The 24,028-nt window shown below is 41.9% G+C and overlaps 2 protein-coding genes across 14 annotated transcripts in view; one reads left to right on the top strand and one right to left on the bottom strand.

Moving 5' to 3' along the window:
- LOC106611539 (LIM and calponin homology domains-containing protein 1) overlaps window positions 1-14,355 on the top strand; it is a 170,400-nt gene extending 156,045 nt beyond the window's left edge. For 9 of the 13 annotated variants that reach the window (XM_045723846.1, XM_045723841.1, XM_045723848.1 and 6 more), the window contains 13 exons: window positions 217-347; window positions 1,161-1,266; window positions 1,500-1,580; window positions 2,232-2,263; window positions 2,935-3,057; window positions 5,978-6,070; window positions 8,197-8,361; window positions 8,695-8,792; window positions 8,965-9,129; window positions 10,457-10,540; window positions 11,110-11,218; window positions 11,667-11,769; window positions 12,114-14,355. In XM_045723846.1, coding sequence (XP_045579802.1) covers window positions 217-347; window positions 1,161-1,266; window positions 1,500-1,580; window positions 2,232-2,263; window positions 2,935-3,057; window positions 5,978-6,070; window positions 8,197-8,361; window positions 8,695-8,792; window positions 8,965-9,129; window positions 10,457-10,540; window positions 11,110-11,218; window positions 11,667-11,769; window positions 12,114-12,139 — 1,316 coding nt within the window. In that variant the 3' untranslated portion in view covers window positions 12,140-14,355. The remainder of the gene's footprint in view (window positions 1-216; window positions 348-1,160; window positions 1,267-1,499; window positions 1,581-2,231; window positions 2,264-2,934; window positions 3,058-5,977; window positions 6,071-8,196; window positions 8,362-8,694; window positions 8,793-8,964; window positions 9,130-10,456; window positions 10,541-11,109; window positions 11,219-11,666; window positions 11,770-12,113) is intronic. The other 4 variants (XM_045723842.1, XM_045723844.1, XM_045723843.1 and 1 more) reach the window with 4 other exon arrangements.
- Window positions 14,356-14,786: 431 nt separating this feature from the next.
- Window positions 14,787-18,021, bottom strand: LOC106611542 (paired mesoderm homeobox protein 2B). Its single transcript, XM_014211844.2, has 3 exons — window positions 17,435-18,021; window positions 16,595-16,782; window positions 14,787-16,227 (listed from the first exon to the last, which is right to left on the bottom strand). Exons 1-3 carry the CDS (start codon window positions 17,673-17,675, stop codon window positions 15,796-15,798), a joined length of 861 nt encoding a protein of 286 aa, XP_014067319.1. The 5' UTR covers window positions 17,676-18,021; the 3' UTR covers window positions 14,787-15,795.
- Window positions 18,022-24,028: the final 6,007 nt, after the last annotated feature.

A 24,028-nucleotide genomic window follows, 5' to 3' on the forward strand; every position in this document is an offset into this window, starting at 1 on the left:
TTGTAACCCATCCAATCCTTTTGCTATTCAATATTCATGCTAGTCATTTATAACTCATTGTCTGACTTGAAAATGAACACTTTAAGTTATTAAACCATTTATTCACCTTGGTCTTCCTGTGGTTAAAGTCACATTATGACCCACTGTCTGGACCTGTACTCTGATGCAGAACCTTGCTATGATGCAGCTAAACGTGTGTCTCTGTTTTGTTTAAAGAGTCACAACACGCTACCAAGGAACAAACAGAAGCGTGTACGAATGCCACAGCGACCGGACAGAATGCCACAGTCCCCTGTCCTGTTCAATCAGAGCGCGCAACACAGCAAGCTCAGCCAATGACTGCACAGGTGAGATCACCTACCAACCAATCAATGGCCCCAATGCTCCAAATAGTCAATCATTTGTGCCCTGCTTTACCTCAAGCACACTCTTAGACGTAAAGGAGCCTGAAAGAACCTTTTGGGATTCTAAAAAGGGCCTTCGAGAAACTCTGTGTAAAGATTCAACCCTGAACCATTTTGTGATGGGAGGGGTTCAATAGAGTACCACAGTATGAGTCATAATACCCATAAAACCTAGCAGTCAAAAGGGAAATGGTTCCAATCGTTTTTTCCACCGTTCATTTTAAAAAACACTTAAAATAAGGGCAGTGTTTCATGTAGGCTTACTCTGGTTTGACATTTTGATAACCGTGTAAATCTCTCTAGGACAAGGTGACTTTTATCAATATATTCACCTGTATCTGAAAGCCACGCCCCTACTAAGCCATACCTCCAGTCCAGGGTTCCTCCATAGAATTAGTTGTGACTCGAAGAACCGTGGAGATCTTCAAGGAACCCCATTGCTAGTCAATGGTTCATATTTGCACCTTTGGTTCGATGGAGGAACCGTTAATGTTTCAAAGAGCGCAGAAGCCTTGCCCAGAAGCCTTGCCCAGAAGCCTTGCCCAGAAGCCTTGCCAGGGAGGGTGCAGCACCATTTAACTTTCAGATGGAAATGCATTATGTACAACGGGCATGATTCTATACTGTGTAGAATAGAGTATCGCATAAGCTATGTAAATACAATTTATATCTGCTACATTCTAACTAAATATTTTGAATAGTCTCCTGGTCATGTTTTGATCATTGTGTTTATGACTTTTCTGGTTCTGATCTTAGGTCAGTGAGCCCAGCCTGAAATTGTCTCAGAGTGCAGAGGAAGTTGCTGCCTTGGCTGATCCAGGACCTGTCAGAAACAAACCGCCATGTGAGGCACCCACAACAGGTAATCAAAATCTGTTTTCAGATGAGAATGAACCTCAAACTACCTTTTCCCAATAGTCTTTATTGTATGCAGCCCTTTCACCTCTGCTATCACACACCCCAACTCTTTTTTCCCCCCTTGGTTCTCCAACTGGCACTCTGTGTTTTTGCTTTCTATCTTTCTATCTATCCCTTCCTTTTCTTCTCCTCACCCCCTGCCTCCTTCCTTCCCCCTCCTTCTCGCTTGTGCTGTAGAGCTGGCTAACAGTGCCAGTTTTCCACCAGAAACCGGCAACCCTAGGTTAGGCCTACGTTGGGAGTTCTTCGCCCCACCAGGTAAACTGCTCACTGAATAGTTGGGCTTGCCTGTAACCCCCGTTGGAGTTCACATACTCATACACTGTGCAGGGTTTCCCCAGTGCTTCCCTAGGGGCTGGGGGACAGCATTGGAAACCCATTTCTTCAATCTGTTTTTTTTTTCTCGTTTATTATTGGGTGTCCTGTGGATCCCATTTATATTTTACATGAAGTTGGTATTATAATGCTGTAATTACTACATTAACAATGTTAATACAACAGTGTTACAAGTGTAACTACCGTGCCACTGCAGGTATAAGAGCAACTTCATGTAAAGTGTTACAGCATTGTTGAATGTTCCCTTTTGCACAGACCATCTCCAAAATGGAAACTGGAATTGTTAGCTCCTCAGTAATTAAAAATACCTCACAGCTCGTAGTTATTTTAGCAACTCAATCTTTAACTTTATACCTTATCACCTTGATTTGTTCCCTGCCATCTTTCACTTCATTCCCTAATTCCCCATGACATTCATTATGGAAATAGCTTTTTCCATGTGTTCACACAAAGACAGCATAGTTACCAAATGAGATGATAAAAATGTCCATGTCCACTCAGCATCAGCTCCTGTGTTTGAAAGATGTTTGTTTTCTAACCGTCTACTTTTTCTACTCTACTTCTGTTTCTTAGAGGGGGAAGAGCCGAAGCTTGGTAAAGTGCCGGTAAGTAGGTTGTAACAGCTCCTATAGTTTTTCCTGGTTGGGTTCTAAAGTTAAAAAAAAAATGTTTCTCATCTGGTTGAGCCAAAATGTGTTCATTAGGCCACACGTGAAACAAAGACAAGTGTTTCTTATTGGGCAACTTTAGGTGGCTCCCCGTTTCACTCCATTTCAGAGAGTGTTCTACTGTTTTGTGCCTACTGAGCACAATCCTTTTGTTGTTTTTGTAATATATTTAGGACCTCCCTAAGACCCAATGATTGATTGGTCATTCTTCATTGGCTCAGCCTATTGAATGAGGATGATGTACAGAGTGCCCAGCGTTGCTTTTCTCCTTTTCCCTTCATCCCCTCATCTCTCTTTTCTCTCTCCTTAGTAGGACTCCTTTGGCTAGCATGGAAATGGTGCTGTGGTAGATCAACTGTCTGTCTCCTCTCTTCCCTATTTGTGGATATGTGTGTGTACTTCGGTTTGTGGGTTGGCGTATGTATGCATGCTTGTGTGCACAAATGTGTGTGTGTGTGTGTGTGTGTGTGTGTGTGTGTGTGTGTGTGTGTGTGTGTGTGTGTGTGTGTGTGTGTGTGTGTGTGTGTGTGTGTGTGTGTGTGTGTGTGTGTGTGTGTGTGTGTGTGTGTGTGCGTGTGTGTTGGTGAGCCTCGAATGGGCCCTATCAGGTCACTCAGGTGTCATCCCCGGTAGTGATTCAGGCTAAGCGAGGTGACCGCTGGGCTTGGGACCCAGATGAGGAGCGAAAGCGTCAGGAAAGGTGGCAGCAAGAGCAGGAGCGCATGCTTCAGGTAGCCTGAGTTACGCTACTAAAGACAGAAACGCTAAGCCTGACTTAGCATGCTAAAGCTAGGCCTGAGTTAAAATGCTGCAAAAAATATGTTAACAAAAGCTGATGTTCTATTGACATTAGCAAAAGGTAGGCCTGAATAAGCCTGCTGTTTACTGAATATATGGTCTTCAGCCCCAGTTACATTTACCCAAAGCGGGTGCTTTCTATTAGCTTGCAGCCACATTTAAATTAACCCCAATATTGCTTTGGCATCTGCCTGCTCTGAGTCTGAAGTCGAACCCCCATCTGCTACTCACTGCTATGCAGACAGTGGCCACACGTTAGCAGCATTGCACAATAAACACTGTGTGCTATGGCATGTCCTGCATCTCACATTCACTCGCCAGATCCCCAAATCTGCCGCCAGTCAACCTCACACTCCTCCTCTACCCACCCATCATAGGATGTGTCTCAATTCTCCAAAGTAACATTCCTTTATCCTCACATCCTCACTATATTCTCAGATCTGTACAGAAGAAAGGGAGGAGATGAGGAAAGAAAGCCATTTAGACTATTGAGATCCACCCACAGGGTTTGGCTTGGCTGATGCATGAACCCTTGTCACCCTTGTCACCTTTGACCCCTAAACACCCTTGTCATTGTCTGGTGTGTCTGTTGCTTTGGTTGGCAGCTTTTTGATGGTTTGTATTTTCTCTCATCTTTACATGTTTCATCATGCATGCTATGTTTGTGTATGCCCACTTTTTTCTGTCACATAATTAGCCCATTTTTCTCAATGGTGCTTCCGACAGACCCGAAGTAAGTTATTTATTAAGATGAAATCCAATGTGAACGGATAGTTCACCTCAAAATCAAAATTGGTCCGATGTTTTCACATTTCAAAATGAACCTGAAGTTGAGTCTTCTATATTTCACACCATCTGTTGCGGAGATCTTTCGGTCCCACTTTAAACGAAGTACAACCTATAAAGGCTTTATGTTACACTGAGCAAAAATATAAACGCCACATGCAGCAATTTTTAAGATTTTACTTAGTTACCATTTATATAAGCAAATCACTATTGAATGAAATTCATTAGGCCCTAATCTATTGATTTTGCATGACAGATATGCACATGTTGGTCACAGATACCTTAAAAAAAAGGTAGGGGTGTGGATCAGAAATCCAGTCAGTATCTGGTGTGACCTCCATTTACCTCATTCACCTCAACACATCTCCTTCACATAGAATTGATCAGGCTGTTGATTGTGGCCTGTGGAGTGTTATCCCTCCTCATCAATGGCAGTGCCAAGTTGCTGGATATTGGCGGGAACTGGAACACGATGTCGTACACGTCGGTCCGGAGCATCCCAGACATGGTCAATGGGTGACATGTCTGGTGAGTATGCAGGCCATGGAAGAACTGGGAAATGTTCAGCTTACAGGAATTGTGCACAGATGCTTGCGACATGGGGCTGTGCATTATCATGCTGAAGCATGAAGTGATGGCGGAGGATGAATGGCACGACAATGGGCCTCAGGATCTCGTCACGGTGTCTCAGTGCATTCAAATTGCCATTGATAAAATGCAATTGTGTTTGTTGTCCGTAGCTTATACCTGCCCATAACATAACCCCACCGCCAGCATGGGGCACTCTGTTCACACCGTTCAGCAAACTGTTCGCCCCCACACAACACTGTAGACGTTGTCTGCCATCTGCCCGGGATTCATCTGTGAAGTGCACACTTCTCCAACGTGCCAGTGGCTATCGAAGGTGAGCATTTGCCCACTGAAGTCAGTTAGGACGCTGAACTGCAGTCCGGTGAATTCTCTGGTGAGTTCGACGAGCACGCAGATGAGCTTCCCTGAGGCGGTTTCTGACAGTTTGTGCAGAAATTCTTCAGTTGTGCAAACCCACAGTTTCATCAGCTGTCCGAGTGGCTGGTCTCAGACGATCCCACAGGTGAAGGAGCCGGATGTGGAATTCCTGGGCTGGCTTGGTTACCGGTGGTCTGCGTTTGTGAGGCCGGTTGTACGCACTGCCAAATTCTCTAAAACAACGTTGGAGGCGGCTTATGGTAGAGAAATGAACATTAAATTATCTGGCAACAGCACTGGGGTACATTCCTGCAGTCAGCATGCCAACTGCACGCTCCTGCAAAACTTTAGACATCTGTGGGGTTGTGTTGTGTGACAACACTGCACATTTTAGAGTGGCCTTTTATTGTTCCCAGCACAAGGTGCATCTGTGTAATGAGCATGCTGTTTAATCAGCTTCTTGATATGCCCCACCTGTCAGGTGGATGGATTATCTTGGCAAAGAAGAAATGCTCACTAAAACAGGGATGTAAACACATTTCAGTTCATGAAACATGGGACCAACACTTTACATTTTTGTTCAATATACATAAAGCCTTCATAAGCAATACATAAATGTTTCACAAATGATCTATAACCATGTGTCATAATCTACAAATGGTGTATAAAGGGTGTCATAACAATTCCTACTGTACAGTCAATGTCCGTGCCCCTGTGGAACTCTAATTAGCATAATAAACAAATTCCCATTCAAATCTGTCTGTTTAAACTAGAGATATATGTTGCATAGGCTGTGTCTCAATCGACCTCATCCGGCGATGTCTGCCTTCCGCATCTGTGGTGGAAGGTTGCAGAGCTGCAGCGCTGTTTGTCAGACCAAGAGAGGGTTAGCTAACATGCTAAGTAGTTGCAAAGTAGCTAAAAAAGTAGCAAGCAATTGCAAAGTTGCTAATTAGCTAAAATGCTAAAGTTGTCGGTGATGAGATTCAAACATGCAACCTTTGGGTTGCTAGACGTTTGCGTTATATGTTTGACCTACCACTTTACTTTTGTTTGTCTCAAATCTCTTCTTGTCATTGTTGATGAATGTATGCCGTCTCTCGTTGCCAACGACAACAGGAGAAGTACCAGCGTGAGCAGGAGAAGCTGAAACAGGAGTGGGAGCGAGCGCAAAGAGAGGTGGAAGAGGAGGAGAGGCGGTACCATGAGGAGGTGTGTGTGTGTGTGTGTGTGTGTGTGTGTGTGTGTGTGTGTGTGTGTGTGTGTGTGTGTGTGTGTGTGTGTGTGTGTGTGTGTGTGTGTGTGTGTGTACTTGATGAAGATGGCAGGGTTGAGAGTGTGTATTTGCAGTGTTGGGGAGTAGTGAACTACATGTAGTTCAACTAGTAATTCAACTACATTTTGCAGTAGCTTGTTGGTAGTTAAACTCAATTCTAGATTGTGTTTTCTGTAGTTAATCAAAAAAATGCCATGTAACTAACTACTGGAACTACACTACTTTTTTTGCTAAAATAAATATGAGTGAAGTAGGCAATCATTTCCTTTCTTGTTTGGCACCAGTCCTGCCTAAATCTCACTTGAAACATTGTTTTTGTGTTTAACAGGCTAAATGACACATTCTGTTAACATATGACCCAAAAGTGATCTGTTCATGTACTTTTGTGTTCTATGACATTTCAGATTGAAATAAGATAATTTTTCACGAAGTAATACTTTTTCAAAGTAACTTTAGTTAAGTAATCTATCTTCTTCTTAAGGGTAGCTTTAGTGTAGCTTAACTTCTTCCAGTGTGAAGTAGACGGTAGCTTGGTAAGCCACAGTGCCTTCAGAAAGTATTCTGACCCCTTGACTCTTTCCACATTTTGTTAGGTTACTGCCCTATTCTAAAATTGATTAAATCGTTTTTTCCCCTCATCAATCTACACACAATACCCCATAATGACAAAGCAAAAACAGGATTTTATACGTTTTTGCTAATTTATTAAAAATGTCAAATGTAAATATAACATTTACATAAGTATTCAGCCCTTTACTCAGTACTTTGTTGAAGCAGCTTTGGCAGTGATTACAGCCTCGAGTCTTCTTGGGTATGACTCTACAAGCTTGGCACACCTGTATTTGGGGAGTTTCTCCCATTCTTCTCTGCAGATCCTCTCAAGTTCTGTCAGGTTGCATGGGGAGCGTTGCTGCGCAGCTATTTCAGGTCTCACCAGAAATGTTTGATCAGGTTCAAGTCCGGGCTCTGGCTGGGCCACTCAAGGACAGTCAGAGACTTGTCCTGAAGTCACACATGTGTTGTCTTGGCTGTGTGATTAGGGTCGTTGTCCTGTTGGAAGGTGAACCTTCACCCCAGTCTGAGGTCCTGAGAGCTCTGGAGCATGTTTTCATCAAGGATCTTTCTGTACTTTGCACCGTTCAACTGCCGTCATGTGCCTTTTACTGAGGAGTGGCTTCTGTCTGGACACTACCATAAAGGCCTGATTGGTGGAGTGCTGCAGAGATGGTTGTCCTTCTGGAAGGTTCTCCCATCTCCACAGAGGAACTCTAGAGCTCTGTCTGTGTGACCATCAGATTTTTGGTCACCTCCCTTACCAAGATCCTTCTTGGCAGCCAGCTCTAGGAAGAGTCTTGGTGGTTCCTAACTTCTTCCATTTAAGAATGATGGAGGCCACTGTGTTCTTGGGGACCTTCAATGCTGCATAAATGTGTTGGTACCCTTCCCCAGAAGGGTACTAAAACACAATCGATACAATTCTGTCTCGGAGCACTACGGACAATTCCTTCGACCTCATGGCTTGGTTTTTGCTCTGACATGCACTGTCAACTGTGGGACCTTATATAGACAGGTGTGTGCCTATCCAAATCATTACCAATCAATTTAATTTACCACAGGTGAACTACAATCAAGTTGTAGAAACATCTCAAGGATGATCAATGGAAACAGGATGCACCTGAGCTCAATTTCAAGTCTCATAGCAAAGGGTCTGAGTACTTATGTAAATAAGGTATTTCTGTTTTTGCTTTGTCGTTATGGGGTATTGTGTGTAGATTCCTGAGGATTTTAATTTTTTTCTCAATTTTAGAATAAGGCTATAACGTAACAAAATGTGGAAAAAGTCAATGGGTCTAAATACTTTCCGAAGCCACTGTATGTATGTGACTGCTGACTGAAAACAAACTTGTTATCATCCTATCAGTGTCCTCCTACCTTTTCCCTACAATGACTCTTTCCTGCATTCTGCCCTCCCTCTCAACCTAACTCCCTCCCTTCATCCTTCGATCTTCCCTCCTTCCCCTCCCCCTTTACCTCCTCCCTCCCTCCTTTTCTCCCTCCACAGGAGCGCAGGATACTAGAAGAGACTGTGGCCCCCCTGACCCCCCTCTCCTGCAACTTGCCCTCACCCATCCGGGGTGACGCCCCTACACCAATGGACCCCCAGGACACCATCGTCCGGTCGCTGGCTGACTGGGAACGCAAGCAGGAGCTGCTGGAGAGGCAGGGGGTGAGAGCAGACGTCATGTTGGGTTACCTTTGGAATCAAGCTAACATTTTTGAATTAGCCATTTTATTCAACAGTAAATATCTGCAAAGAGGCAATGTGTTTTTTGTTACACTGGATTTTAAGGTAATACAACTTGACACAGTTCAAATGCATTATACTCAGTGTATGAGTAGGGACGTGGACTTCACTAATCCAGTGAAATTGTGAACTAACCGTTTGAATTTATTGAACAGCTAATATGTCCCATAAGGCAATATGTTTGGTGTTTCAGTGGATTTTAGGGTGATTGTAACTAACCCTTTGAAACTGCCTTTATCTCTCTTCATCCACCAGGGGAGCACAGAGAGTGTGGAATGGAAACGACAAGACAACGACAGGAGTAGTGACATCAGCACAGCGTCCAGAGATGAGAGCCTGAAAACAGCAGTTAGGTCAGTCTGAGAGCGTGCGTGCGTGTGTGCGTGTGTGCCCTTGAACCCTACAATGGGCGTGAAAATAATGACTTTCTATTTATTATCATGGCTCATTAATGACAAATGTTTATTTTTTTGTACCCAAACTGAAACTAATCAATCATTTAAGCAAACAATCAATCGTCCACAGCTCGATCAGCCAGAACAGCAGTCAGACAGACAAGCTGACTCCGAGTCTGAAGAACGGTCAAAGAGCACCACCCGTCATGGCCCAGCCCCCCAACAAGAAACAACATCCAGAGGTCTTACTAGACTGCACCAAACCCAGCCAGCAGATGCCCTCTCGGGACAGGAGGTATGTGTGGGTGCGGAGGGATGTGGGGTGGGGTTAGGGTGCATGCGTGAGTGTGAGTTTGTTCTATCATTCACAGGCTAATATACACTGTATCATGCAGAGAGGTTTCTCTTTTTGTTTTTAAGTTAGTTTATTGAATGCTACTCCACATCTTCTATCTGTTTGATGGACATGCCTTTTACCCAGATGGCCTTGCCTCACTGTCATGATAACCTGTTCATCTCAAACCACCCACTCGCCACTACCAACTCACTCGGAGGGCCCTCCGTTGTCACGTGTTGCTGACAAAACTCTGAGGGTGACTTCCAGAGAGTGGCGAGGGGTTCAATAAAGCCATCAACGTTGGGACACACTAGTGACTTGAATGATGCAATTCGTGTTCTACTTTTAAATAATAAAACAAGCATAACATTTAAATGAACAAATCCAGCCTATCGTTTTACGAGACATAAAGCTCAGTAACAGTTAAACATTTAATTTGGGAGGTATTTAATCTGTTACATGTCAAGACATAAACAAATTCACGTGGCATGTAATTAGGCACGACTCTCCATTATGTTGTTCTGAATTGCACATAATTCCAAACACATCACGGTGCATGTTGGGATAGCACTTTGCTCTGAATTATGCAGCCTTGCTGGCTTGGCTGAAGTGGCTATCGCAGGGTCTAATTATCCCCATGCACCCTCGATAAGTTTTACTCCATCAGCTTTGGGGCACTTGTGTATATGGTGGAGGCACACGTGAATGAGCAAATGGAGGGCTGCGGGAAAGGGAGTGATTTGGGATTCAGTGAAGGCTTTATAGATTAATGACGACAGAGATGATATATTTACAAATTCACAAAAAAATGTCCCTTATTTATAATTGTCCAACCAATAAAAATGTAATTTTTTTGCGGTTCAAGAGATAAAAAAATTCATAAAATAAAAACACATATTGGTAAACCTACTGCCTATAGTGCGAATTTGTAAAATGCAGCTGTATTGCACACTGTATGGTCAACAGAATTGGCAACAACATCTGTATTTTCACCTATAACAGTGTTTCCCAACTCAAGTCTTGAGTTCCCAACAGCACACATTTTTGTTGTCAGCCCTGACAAACTCACCTGATTCATCATTGAGGCCCTGATTATTAGTTGACAAGTTAAATCAGGTGTGCTTGGGGTACTCGAGGACTGGAGTTGGGGAACACTGACCGATTGAACCTCAACATTGTTTGCTTAGCTCCCATACTTTTGATTGGTCCAGTTCATACTAATGGATTCAATCATGTCCATGTTGCTAGGCAGGTCATCATTTTGCATGTTGCTCTTCATCTCCAGGTGTGGCTCTATTGAAACCATGGGGCCCAGTCCATTAAAGTCACCCACCACATGCCCATCCGACATGCCTCCATCTCCAAACAGGTATTTTGACACATGTTGACATATTGTACACCAGAGGGCGCCAAACTCAGCTCCTTGAGACCACTCACTGCTGCGTCTGTCATCTGTTATATTGAGAAGGACGTTGAACTTAGAAGACGTTTCTGGTATCTCAAACTGGTATAACTGAGTCACATATACTGTAGTAGTAGAGCACACCCCCTCCCGAGTGGCACAGCGGTTAAAGGCACTGCGTCTCAGTGCAAGAGGCGTCACTGCAGTCCCTGGTTCGAATCCAGGCTGCATCACATCTGCCTGTGATTGGGAGTCCCATAAGGTGGCGCGCAATCGGCCCAGGTTTGGCCGGGGTAGGCCGTCATTGTAAATAAGAAATGTTTCTTAACTCACTTGCCTAGTTAAATAAAGGTTACACATGTGGAGTCATATGCTTTTACTACAGTATATGCGAGTCAGGAGGAATCGACAACCCTCAATCCCTAAATGTTCCATTCACTATCACTGGACCATACTTTGTTTGGCAGCGCGGTCGTTCAGTTTTGTGCTGCTCAGTTGTCAATCTGTGTTAATCTGGACCATATTCTCCCCTGCAGGTCGGTGAGCGGTAAGAAGCTGTGCTCCAGTTGCGGCCACCCTCTGGGCAAAGGGGCGGCCATGATCATTGAGACCCTCAGCCTTTACTTCCACATCCAGTGCTTTAAGGTCAGTATCACGCAGGCAGGCGTGTGTTAGGTCAGCACCGTATCGTCACAGCACCACATCCATCCATAGGTAGTAGCCACAGGGCCATGACTAATGCACTTGATGATGAATTTCAGTCCAACCCGTAGACCCCCCAATTCCCCTTGTTGATCTTTAAGGATAGTACAGGGGCAAGTAAAATGTCCCACCCAACCAATCAGAAGGCAAGGTGAAGGATTTTCCATATTGCTTAAACCTTTTCGAATCCTCTCTCATCAATACTTTAACCGATGCCGCCAGCTTTGTCATTGTCAGATCAGCGATTACTACAAGGAAGTAAGGATAGAATTATGCATTTTCAAAGTATTCAAACAAAGCCTATGTCTTACTTTGCTTCCACCTTCCTCTCCCTCTCTCTCTCTTTCTCTCCCTCCCTGTATTTCTCGCTCTCTTCCTCTTCCCCCTGCAGTGTGGGGTCTGTAAGGGGCAGCTGGGTGACACCGCCACGGGGACAGACGTGAGGATTCGGAACGGCCTCCTCAACTGCCACCAGTGCTACATCCGCTCCCGCTGTGAGTCACACACACACACACTCACATCCCCGCTTACACACACACACACACACACACACACTCACGGTTACACACACACGTATACATACTTGCATACACATTATCTCGCTCTCTCTTTCTCGCATACACACCTTTGTCTTCCTCGCTTTCACATGATAAATCGCTACATCACACGCTGATTAATTTATTTCCCTTTTCACAGTATTCATTTTGCTGATATAGGAGTATCATTTACCAAATTGCCCCAGAGAAATACATGTATTTTTCCTTAATCCAATTGAATTATGATTATCATCTATTAGAGAATTTACCGTTGTGCTTATTATTGCTCTATTTCATTTCAGCAGCCGGCCAGCCAACCACATTGTGACGACATTGGGAAAGCACAAGGATTACGGAGAAACTGTCTCCCTTCTGCCTTTTTCTCCAGTAATCGACATATATGTGTGGAATGTGTCTTGTCTGTCAAGGCCTATGTTGGGATTTTTGCAATATCTGCAATTCACATCCCATGACTTTATTGAAATGGGCCAAAATATTCCTGTCCTTGGAAAATTGTGTGCGCATTGAGTATTAGTGACTGATCGTAGTAGCCCTATGGATTATATTGGCCCTGTATGATCACTGCTCAGAGGTTCTCATTTCCTCGTTTCTATATGCACCCGCAAGCCCTTGTGAAGATGGTGGCCATTTTGATTCTGAGCTCTGATACTGTCATTTGGTGTAGACAGTATGACAGCCTCCATCACTTCCAAACTGAATAGGAAACTCCTGAAAATAGCAATGCAATGAAATACAACAAACTGAGTTTGGGACTTAGACTAAATATTTGTTAATAAGAAAACCTTTTCTTTGAATCTCTTGTATGGAGGTTGTTAGATAGGCCTTACTAGTCTTTCATTTGTAACTTCAGCTTTTAATTTGTTCCTTAAGAAGGTTGTCAAGATTTCGAATTAAAGTGTCAAGTATTGTAATAGAAGTGCATACCATTTTGATGACTTGAGGTCTTTAGAGGTCATTTCTTGATGGTAAGCAAAAGTCTTAGAAAAGCCAGATTTTTCCTCCTGATTTAGATTTTTGCTGAAACCACAATTAATCCAAACTCTGGTTTAAATTCTGCGAGTAAAATAGTTTTTCTGCCTTTCTTATATTTACAGGAAGCTCGAAAATTGACTGTTTATCTTTTATTTATTCCCTATTGCTTTAGTAGCCTACTGGATTTAAAAATATACCGTGCTGTTACTAGGATATACATTACAGTAACATCGCACTTTGGCCTGAAAAGGTCATCCTTTTCTCTCTTTCTTTGCTCGAAACAAATATCCGCTTACAAAGTTAGATGTACTTGATTTTAGAGCAATAACAGGAACTGGTGCATGTGAACTGGTTGCGCTTGTGGAGGTTAACAATTGTCATTAGTACGGATGTATGCTGCTGTACTAAACCATTCGGTTTCCTCTTAACCAATTCTCTTTAGGAATTTCACGCTTGAAATGTCATAAAACATGTGCCTTAGGTAAACAGGTGATTGCACGCGCCAGGGAAGGGAACCCAATTACGGTGTCCACTTAAGTATGACTGGTAAGAATGGGAGGTGTTTGTCCATTTGAGTATGATTGGGTAGGTTAGGAGTTTTTTTGTCGAAATAGTGCTAAATCACAGAGGACACTGCACCAGGACTTAAAATCGCCCCACTCCAATTGTTTTGTTGTTGATATATCCCCCTTTATTTTTTGCTCATGTCATAGCCTACCAAACCTTCCATTCTTTTCTCATGATTTCGTGATTTGCAGTGATAGTCTTTACAATTTAAAACGGAATTTAGAATATATCTAAGACATATGGTGGAAATATTTAATATCAGCCCTTTGCAACAACAAAAAATGCCATTGTTTTTTAATTGTGTTTCCAAATGTTTTTATTGTATTATAATGAGTCTATATGCCTCTCTATGCCCTGTTGACAGTGGTGACGATTTTGGTAAATGCTCAGCAATAGAAAACAATTTTCAACACACACAAAAAGAATCATTAGGCCTACTTGTTGCGTTGTGAAATTATGGCTAAAATGTTCTTACCAGCAGTTGCACGTGAGTAACATTTGGTTGGATATAAACTAAAGACCAGTGCCAACAGTTTGAGAAGTTATACCAGTTGTGGATATATGTTAAAATGGACGTAGGCCTATTCCAAATCATTTGCTATGTCGAAATAAATCCATAGCTTACTCTTATATCGGATGTATGATCCATTCTCAAATGTAGCTTACAACTTTGCCCGTCTGGGTACATTTTTCTGACATACTGTATTTTTAAGCTTCGGTTCTGATTGTGTCTTTTTTACTTTTACTTAAGAAATGAATAAATCTCGGCTAATTCTGCGGGGGGGGGGGGGCATCTTTGAGACAGAAATATCGATATTGTCTTAGCAGGATGAATAGCTTGGGAATTATATTTTATGTCTAAGTTCTGTATTTATTGTAATATTCACCTGAACACTATCCGAATATAGATAAATGTGATGTTCAAATGCAATGGCTTTATAGTATACTGTATGTTTATAAATAAAATGTAACAAAATAAATGGACTTGTGGGTGTCTGTAGTTATATGATATTATGAAGTAATGTGCAGCATGTGGGCGATTCGTCTCAGCTTGTCAGAAAGCGTCCTTTCTGGCGGGATGCGCTGTCCGTGGTGCTGAAATCAATCCCCAGCCATTAGAATGGGACACGGCCGCCAGAATGGTGTCTTTCTGTGTATTAGGTGACTTATATTATAGATGTGCATGGTAATACATTATATTATAGAATCCATGACAAAAGTTATGAAATAATGTGATTTAATTTGTGAGAACCAATATGTGAATTTGACATGGATTAGGGAATCAGAAGATAATAGCAATTTATTTGCGAATTTGGTTAACCTTTTTTTTTACTATTTTCTATGCAGAATAGTAGCCTAAGGTCTTTGCTTACATTTTGTCTAAAGATGTACAAAGAAAAACATGACAAAGCAAATTTGATTATTATTTTTATCATCAACAACCATTTCAATGGTACACCTGGAAAACTATGTGAACATGTAGAAATATTTCCTTCTTAAATATAAGCATTCATTACCTACATATAAATAGCTTTCAAATCCTGGACAAAACATGTTACATTATGCTCACAAAATGGGGGAAATTATTATAAAATTGGACAGAAAAGACAACATGCAAATAAAAATGAAATAAATACAATGCTTGCATCCATTCCCTTTTTTTACGCAAAATAAATTCGCCAGTTGTAACTTTGTAAAACATCAAAAAAGACTGTGATTCTACAAGGGGAGTATGGCCTATGGTCAACTATAGGATACAATAATACATATTAACACTATACAATTTGAGCCACAAAAACACAGCCTTAGAAAGACACACAAAACAATTAGGCCTACGTATTCCTGTCAGCAGTGAACTGTTGTACTTTGTGCCTTTTTTTTTGGAAATAATGCGTGTTCATTTGATATCAACAATTGAAAAAAACTACATTCTTCATGAGCCCTGAAACAGTGACGTATAGGCTACTTATACATAGCAAGTTGCGTCAGGAAATTGACAAAATAGTCGATGTCTCATTCGATAATAAGCAGAGATATTCGATATATCAAACACCTTCAGTCAAATCAGAATGTTGGCAACTTAAAAAAAAACAAAGCAGTTGTAGCCTACAGTGTCCGATATATTTTGACATCTGGTCCTATGATGGGACTGCGTATGAATGCGCAGCTGTTAGTGGTTACTTGAACCAGACAGTTATAAGTGCAGAATGACCACAATACCAGACGATAACCGAGAAGAAAGGCGTGAGGCAAAAAAATAAAAGTAGTAATCTTCATCTTTTTACAACTGCGGTTATGATAGGCCTATCAGTGTCCTTCTGTCTGTCTTGTAACATCCCTCCTTCCACGACTCAACACTCCTCAGTCACCGGAGTCAGTAAACCATGTTTCTCTTGTTGATTTTGTCAATGGGTCTCCGCTGTATTAGAACATGCTTGTCTTTACTAATGTAGCTTTGGCTCCGTTCTGTCTTTGCAAAGAGGACAGTACGCTGGCGAACGGTCCGCCCAATGAGTCCGGGATAGAGGTGATGGTGCCGGGGGCAGAAGCCCAGCCTTGACTCGGTGTGTTTCCACACATGCCGGGAGACACTGATGTCTTCCCTTGGTCCACTTGTCCGTTTCCGCTGGAAATGTTGACCTGGCCACTGGTTGGACTGGGCCCGCTGCAGTTGGACGTTGGGACGGGGTTGGGCCCTGGTCCTCCGGTGCTGTCAGGATCGGTAGATTTGGTCTCTTTACTGTCCTCGTCCCTAGAGTCCGAGTTCTTCCCGGAGCCATTCTTGGCAGCTGCAGCGGCAGCAGATGCCGCGCGCTCTTGCTTGCGGAATTTGGCGCGTCTGTTTTGGAACCAAACCTTTACAACGAAAAACACGACCCAAAAGATTTAGACAACTGATAGTGAGCTTTTAAAAAAAATTGTCATTAAATGACATAGGCCTACCTACTGTATATGTAAATGACTGAAACCATTGTCATTCTGTCAATATTGGATGATGCAATATGATACTGTTTCCGCATATTGACAGTCGGAAAACAACCGTCAAATGTGTAGTTATTCACATATAAGCATACAACAGTGTCAGCCTAGGAGTTCTGTATGGACCTGATTTGGGCAAAAGTCGTAATAAACCAAATACAATTTTTTTTTAACCCCAAAAATGTTCGTAATGACTCGAGTGCACTTGGATGAGGTGAGGATAGCGCCGGATAGCATAGCCTACCTGTACTCTGGCTTCAGTCAAATCGATTTTGAGCGCCAGCTCTTCTCGTGTGTAGATATCCGGGTAGTGGGTCTCAGCAAAAACCCTCTCGAGCTCCTTGAGCTGTGCGCTGGTAAAAGTGGTCCGAATGCGCCTCTGCTTTCTCTTCTCGTTCAGTCCACCATGATCCGTAAAGAGTTTGTAAGGAACTGGGGGAAATGAATGTCAACGTTAAACTTATTTGCATTGGCAATAGCTATAGAGTAATAGAAAGATTTGATCATACGTAATTGCAATGTTGTCCGTTTAAAATCAATCCGAATTAAAACGATTCTGTTGAAAATCGGGTTATATTGTTATTGTATTTTATAATCTGTTAGATTTCTTGTGGATTAGTGCTAAATTGAGACCAGTGATGAAATGTAATGTGGTTAATTGTAATGATAAACTAATTCTTGCTTTGATATTGGGGTTCAAGTTTGGAAACGTGTCATAATGTTGCCATCAGTCCCGGTAGTTGCTATTGTAACTCCAATTCCGTGTCAATAATGAGCTTTAGTCTTTGGTTATCTAATTATTTTCGAAGCTTTATGTCTCATCGCAAAGTAAATAAATTATGCCTATCATTTTGGCAGCTTAAGATAATTTTGTTGGCGGTTTGGGTGTGACTGGTATAGTGTAACCCCGTAACTGAATTACCGATTGCCTGCAATCGCTTCTAACGTGATAAATTATTTCATTTGTGTAAGCAAATTTCGTTTGGTAAATACTAAACACATTTCCATTTTCAAATGCAATCAAGACGTCCTATATACCCGGGTAGAGAGCGTGGAGTGGTGGACAAAGTTGGCGGTTGCTTACCTGCAGCGTACGGGCTGCTTTGGTGGTCCCGCAGGGTCCCCAGACTGCAAGACCCCGGCGTGAGCGACGGGCAGCCGGAGGTAGACCCAAACGTGGTCCTGATCGGATTGTACTGAAACCCACTGGCTTGACTGCACGAGCTGAAGTCCGCGTAGGCTGATGCCAAGCTTGACGTGTCCATCCCGGCCATACATGACTCGTAGGCAGAGGAATTTAAGTAAGAATACTCCATTTTATACATTTGAAAAGGCTCCGTGGATAAAGAAAGCAGCACTTCCCAGGAAAAATGATAAGAACGCGAGATATGTTGGGGAGAAATGAATTGCTTGGATTTGACTGTTTTGGAAAGAGGCTAGACCGTGGGTAGATGTGCACTGCTCGGCGCCTGCTCCAAAACTGGCCTCCTTTATAGGAGCTTCGCCCTGTTTTATGAAAAGCCCCCTAAGAGCCGCCTAGCCTCAGGTCTCTAGAGCATATAGTCCTCATAATAAACTTGGCTCTTTCCGCTTGGACAATAGCAAAGCGTTTGGTCTTATTGCTAGCGCTTTTTTACATGACAATAACTCATCAGTCTATTGGGCTGGCACTGTGGGACCGCGCTGTCCAACCTCCCTATCATTGATCCCCTGCATCTCTAATTAGAATTTAATACCACGCCATTACGAGCCAAGCCCCCCCCCCAAGCGCGCTATCCACCTCTCTCCTTTCTAACCACCATCTTGCCCTTTAATTCAATCACACCACTTGGAAATAATGAAAGTTGGGTGACGATTCTCCCTGATCCAATTTTCCCCAAGCTTTTAAGCCTTTTAACCGACCGTATACCTTGGGCAGAATTTCAGATAGTATTCCCCTTCTCTCTTCTTGCCTTTTGATCACACTGTTTTGCACTCTTTCTTGGCTAGAAGTACGGATGCCTGTATTCTATACCTTGTAAGAATGTTAGCTCGTGCGTAATTTTACAACAAAGGTAGATCTCAGGGGCGTATGAGATCTGTGTTGTTGTTAAATTACACACCATGTAACACTCTTACACAAGGTTGGATTGTGGTTTTTATTGTTTAATAATTCTATAATCATTTTTATGATTACTTTTATTACTATTATTGGACTTTTGGTGTTATTTTGCCCTACCACCGTTGTTGTTGTCTGACTGTTGTTGTCTCAACAACCGAAACGAAAGTAGCCTGATCGAAAACAAAATGGTAGGCCAGACCGGCAATGTTTCATTTTTTAAATCCACATTATTATAGGAATATAGGCTATTCATATAGTAAATACTGGATGGGTATAGTCTATCCCTATAAAACAATTATGATAGTCCTGTATTATTTCAATTACTTATTAAGGTAAAGCCGCAGAATAGGTTTTATCTTCTTCATGTGCACCGCGTGTTTCAATTAAACTTCGGGGGTATTTTTAATGGTTCAAATTAGTTTGTTATTCGTTTTATTGCATTCATTATCCCCTTCATTTGGCCAAAAATATCTTTCTAATTAATGTAACTAAGTTGTGAGCAAGCCATCGGAACTTCTAGGCACACAATATTAGGCTAATTTGGTTTTGGTAATAAGGTGAACCTTTTTGTAAGGTGGCCTATTGTTCTTTCATTTGATCACGTTCGTGCCCATAACCTACATATCATATTTTCTGTTTTGTCCACAGACTATTTCTCCAAGGAATTCTTGCCTTTCTAAAGAAAAATGCTGCGTGGCAACATTTCATTCGTTGCGTAACGTTTATTTTTCTTCCACTGCAATACTACCCAAAGGAAGTGTATCAAAATGAAGGTGTACATATGTCTAGGCACAATTATATTTGTCTGCATCGATTGAAGACGAATGTTCGCCATAATACTCTGAAAAATAAATGGACAAGTTGTTTCCGAGTCTCCAGCCATAAAACCAGGGATGTGCACACTGCACACATCTGTAGGGACAGCTAACTCAAAACATCCCCTATAAGATGAACGGCAATTTCAGGGTAATCATTCAAAGTATTTATTTCCATTTTTTTTCACCATGAAAATGAAACGAAGGCATCTGCCAAAATAGATCTTTAATTATTTGAAATAAACCGATAAAGGATTTGACCCTTTGTTGGTGCCTCTAGAAAAGAAAGTAGGCCCATGTATTTTTTTTATGAAGTTCAAAATAGGAGACGCAAGGTGCATTGAAAAAAAAACAAAAACGAGTATAACATTGGAGATGTTACGCTAAGGAAGTCCTATGCGATCGATTGTTTTTTTCCCCCCTACAATTGCTGACGCGTTTCAGTGTCTTTCCCCCCTTTTCTTTAAGCGTTGCAAATTCAATGATGAACGACAATAAAAAGGAATTCTTTCTTGACACAACCCAGTCCCTTTTATGTAAATGCTTTCTCTGTCTTTCTATTTTTCTTTCTACACGCGAGTTGTGACTTAAAGTTGTAAGCCGACCAAATAGTTAATTTGATTATTGAAACCAAAGACCCAACTGGTTCACCGTCCTCCCTCCACGCGTCTGGCACCGCAAAAGAAGCCATCTCTATGAATTAATCTAATAATGGACAAAGAACCGAGAAGTCCTTTCTGATATTTTGCCGAGGCAAATATAATTATAGCGTTTGCCATCCGTTTCTCTCATTCAAATGGATCTTTATTCGACCGGCCTATAGTCCACCATAGTCCACCAGCCATTGAAACGCCCTCCTTTATATTTTCAACATCTCCCTTTATTCTATCAACTGGTTTCGAAATATGTTGGGCGGAATACAATTTCAGAGTTTAAACCTTTGATATTTTGATTCGAGAACGTTACGCTCGTCCGCACATTTGTAAGACGCGCGCGCAGGCACGGCACCGATTGCCGATACACACGCACGTTTTCAAAATAAACGAAATAAGATTTGAGTCGGACTGCGAGTTGAGCCTTTTTCAAAAGGGGTTGAAGTACAATTACGCATTACACTTTCGGTAATTCTGATGTTAACAACTCCTCCCACTTGAAATGAAGCATTATCTCGACAACAAATATCACAAGCGCATGGAATCCGTGATTTACAGTAACATAATGGCTATTTCCTAAAAGTGAACCTGCAGTTCATTTGTTATCCTTCGACACATAAATGACAGCAACTTAAATAAATTATCACTTAAATAAATCAGAACAACTGCGATGCGTGCGAGACCCTACATTTTCATTGGCAAGTGCCACACAATAGCCGGAGACATTTAAAAGGCGGACAAGGAACTCCTCTTCTTTTAGTGGGCTCTGTCGTTGCTCAGCGATACAGGAATGCGGGTCGACAGGGGGACAAAAAAGAGGAACAAAATGACATTGTCTGTGGATGGATTGGATATATCACACTCACAAAAAGGGAAAATACAGAGGGGGAGAAAGACACTGCGATGGGAGGAACCTCTGTCACATTGAACATAATGTCTTACTCGGGCTGACGAAAACGTACCGTTATCAAAACGGTTATTAATAAGGGCGTACGTGTTTGGGGTGGGGTCGAATCACAAGCCAAAGGCAATGTTGATGATAAAGCTCAACATGAAATATTCATTCGGCTTGTTCTCCTGACAATTTCGTCTGATATCTCAATTTGATATTGAGATTATTAAGGCCTATACTAAAGTGCCAAGGGGAAATAAAACGCACAGCACCAAACATCAAATAAACGAATAAGCTATGGAATTGTTTACACATTTACCGCTGTGCAATGAAGTGCCCTCTGAGACTTATGTTATTTTTCAAGAGCAAAATGTAGCAATCACTAATCTCGTATTATAAAGGAATAATGAACATATTTAATATGTCACTGTTTTTCGATAGCAATTCTATAGCGATATGGGAAATCATTTGTCACATACTATTTCCTTATAAGACCTAGATCAATTTCTTCCTTTTATTTCCTACATCCATAGCCGCAGCATTTTGACGTGCCTACTTTTCAATGTCAAAATAAAGCTTTTATACAAGTCAAGTGAGTATGAAGATGTCGATGTAAGACTGTGATTCTATGATTTCCCTGCGAAAAAAAGAATAGGCTGCGTCACTGGGCGCATCACGTTTCCACGCGAACAGATGGAAGGTGACATCTGGGGAAGAGGTAAATGAAATTAGAAGAGTGTGCTCTTTCTTTTGATGTCTGGACGAAAGGTTTCACACACACACACACAAAAAAAAAGTGTGTTGTGCTGTCCAGAATACAAGAATTCTATGGGCACTTTTCTGTCGAAGACGCTGGTCTTTGATAACTAGCTGCGTCTGCCTCAGCGTAATGATGTACGCAATGTGATGATGACAATATGGTCAAAATGAGGATATGTTGATGACGATAACGGTGGGTGGTGATGATGACAGATAATAGTGATTATGATTAGGTTGAGCATTAGAAATCAGCCATCTCCGTTCGTGTGTTGATCAAAGCAAGTTGATATGATGCAATCGCGAGATATAACATCTAATATTCTCCATGACGTTAGCCATGTCTTCCAAACCTCGCCGGCCATCTTCGTGGGTCGAAGGCTTGTGGCTCCTCGGGTTGCTCCTCTGCATTTGAAGCCTTTTGAGGGCCTCCCGAGTGACAGAGACCAGTGACTGGATTAGCATAAAAATCTTATTCCACAGGATGATTTAACAAACAGCCTACGTTGCCCTCGGACGCGGACCTGGCAGGAGCGAGAGCTATAGGCTAGGAATCAATTACTAAATGACTCAAACCTCTAAGTCGACATTAACGCAGAGGCAATGCCATCGACCAGGCTGAACTAAAGATTTTGAAAAGATGTGATCATTAAATCTCTCGCCAGTGTTCTAAACTGTGGTTAATAAAATCATCCGAAACGAGACGGAATTAAATTCTTATCGGAGTCCCATGTCATCATTTCGTCTCGTGATGTTTAACATTGGTCAATGGCCTTCACGCGATTTCCCTCTCTTTAAATAAACTTAGGAAGTGAATCCTCCCCTCCTCGAGACATTGTTTGCTTGTTAATTTATCAGACTTTGGCGGATATGACTGCATGCCTACTCCATGAGATAAAACCGGGAAATATAAAATATAGTCCACAGTTTTATGACAATATGCATTTAAAAAAAAAAATGTAGATCTTTTGTTTGTTTTATTTATTTGAACAAAACAAAGATAATGTATTTTATAGTAGCCCTATAGTCAACTGTTTGTTTGCCTAATTTCACGCATTTTACACATAAGCACAGGCCTAGGCTGTGTTAGGCCTGCGTTTTCCACATGTAGGCCTAAAGCCCAAAATGTCTCGGGGACTACTTAAACTCAAGCTGTCAAAGCCTTCCTCACTAGCTGCGGGGTCGTCATGTGTCAGGCCAGTGGCGGGCGAAAGAGAGGGCATATTTTACTTAGCATATACTGGCATTATTCCCCCCACATTAGCAATTGACAATTATTAGCTCCAGTTTCATAAATCAGCTGCTTGGAGCGTTATTATTGTTGAATTGAATGGCTGTTGGGGAAGTGAGGGTCAGTGTCATTAACTAGCCTGCCGAATCCCCGCGCGTCCCCCCCCCGGCCCCCTGAAGGCATTTGGGGCTCAATACAAGGCAAAGACCTGCTGGTTAATATCGCCGTGTGGTCGGGCTAAAAGCTTAATCACACATGCATTAGCCAGAGACAGCGGGCCATTGTGTACACGTAGGTTTACTGGAATTAAGCGATTAATGGGCGGCTAGGACGGCAGGCGACAGGGCAGCGCATCAAGAATGATGGAGCGCTTTTTAATGTTAAAACCAAAAATTGGCCAATGAGAGAGCGGATGTCGCGCTGACTGGTGCGGCGTCAAGCGGAGCGGCAATTACAGTAGACCTAGTCTCTCGATTCATCATAAAACGTCAAGGTCATTGTGAAATTATATTGAAGATGGCATCCCAGCGCATTGTAATGTTTATTGCTTTGCTGTTATAGCTATTCCAAAGATGCACACGTGTAAACACCTGCCACGTATCTCAAAAGCTGACCAATTTGTTTCGCCTCATGCAGTAGACCCCTTTATTTTCATTCTTTTCATATTTGATGGCTTCACTTGTAAGTTCTGCGTTACAGAACCTTTTTTGTATGAGTAATCCCTTTAGGCCAATAATTACACGGTCCCCTTATGTATGAATTACCATGAATAATTCAAAATATACCCAAAAGTGGAAATTGTTAATATAATTAATTAGGCAGACTATAATATCCAGGCAACATAATTATTTAATAAAAATGAAATGTATTCACATGCTGGAGCTTGTACCATATGTAACGTGAATATGTTTGTGGGATGTTGCTATAGGGACACATTTTGTCCATTCATTACAATAATATATTACACACATTTGTCTTGTATTGCACATTCCACAAATTGCTTTAATTTATATTGGTAATTAACTTGCAGATTGCTAAATTGTTGAATCTATGGTTTCAGCCTGCAAGAAGGCATCTATTTTCACAAAGAGGCTTGACTGGGTAACCTATCACCCAAAATACTGTAATCTTCTTGTGGGTTTATATCCACTTCATTTAACCATAACAACATTCTATGGAACTCAGAACCTCAACAGAGGCAACACTCAATCAAAACCACAAACTGGGTTT

The sequence above is a fragment of the Salmo salar genome, chromosome ssa09 (assembly GCF_905237065.1).
Source record: "Salmo salar chromosome ssa09, Ssal_v3.1, whole genome shotgun sequence".
In the NCBI taxonomy this organism is placed as follows: domain Eukaryota; kingdom Metazoa; phylum Chordata; class Actinopteri; order Salmoniformes; family Salmonidae; genus Salmo; species Salmo salar.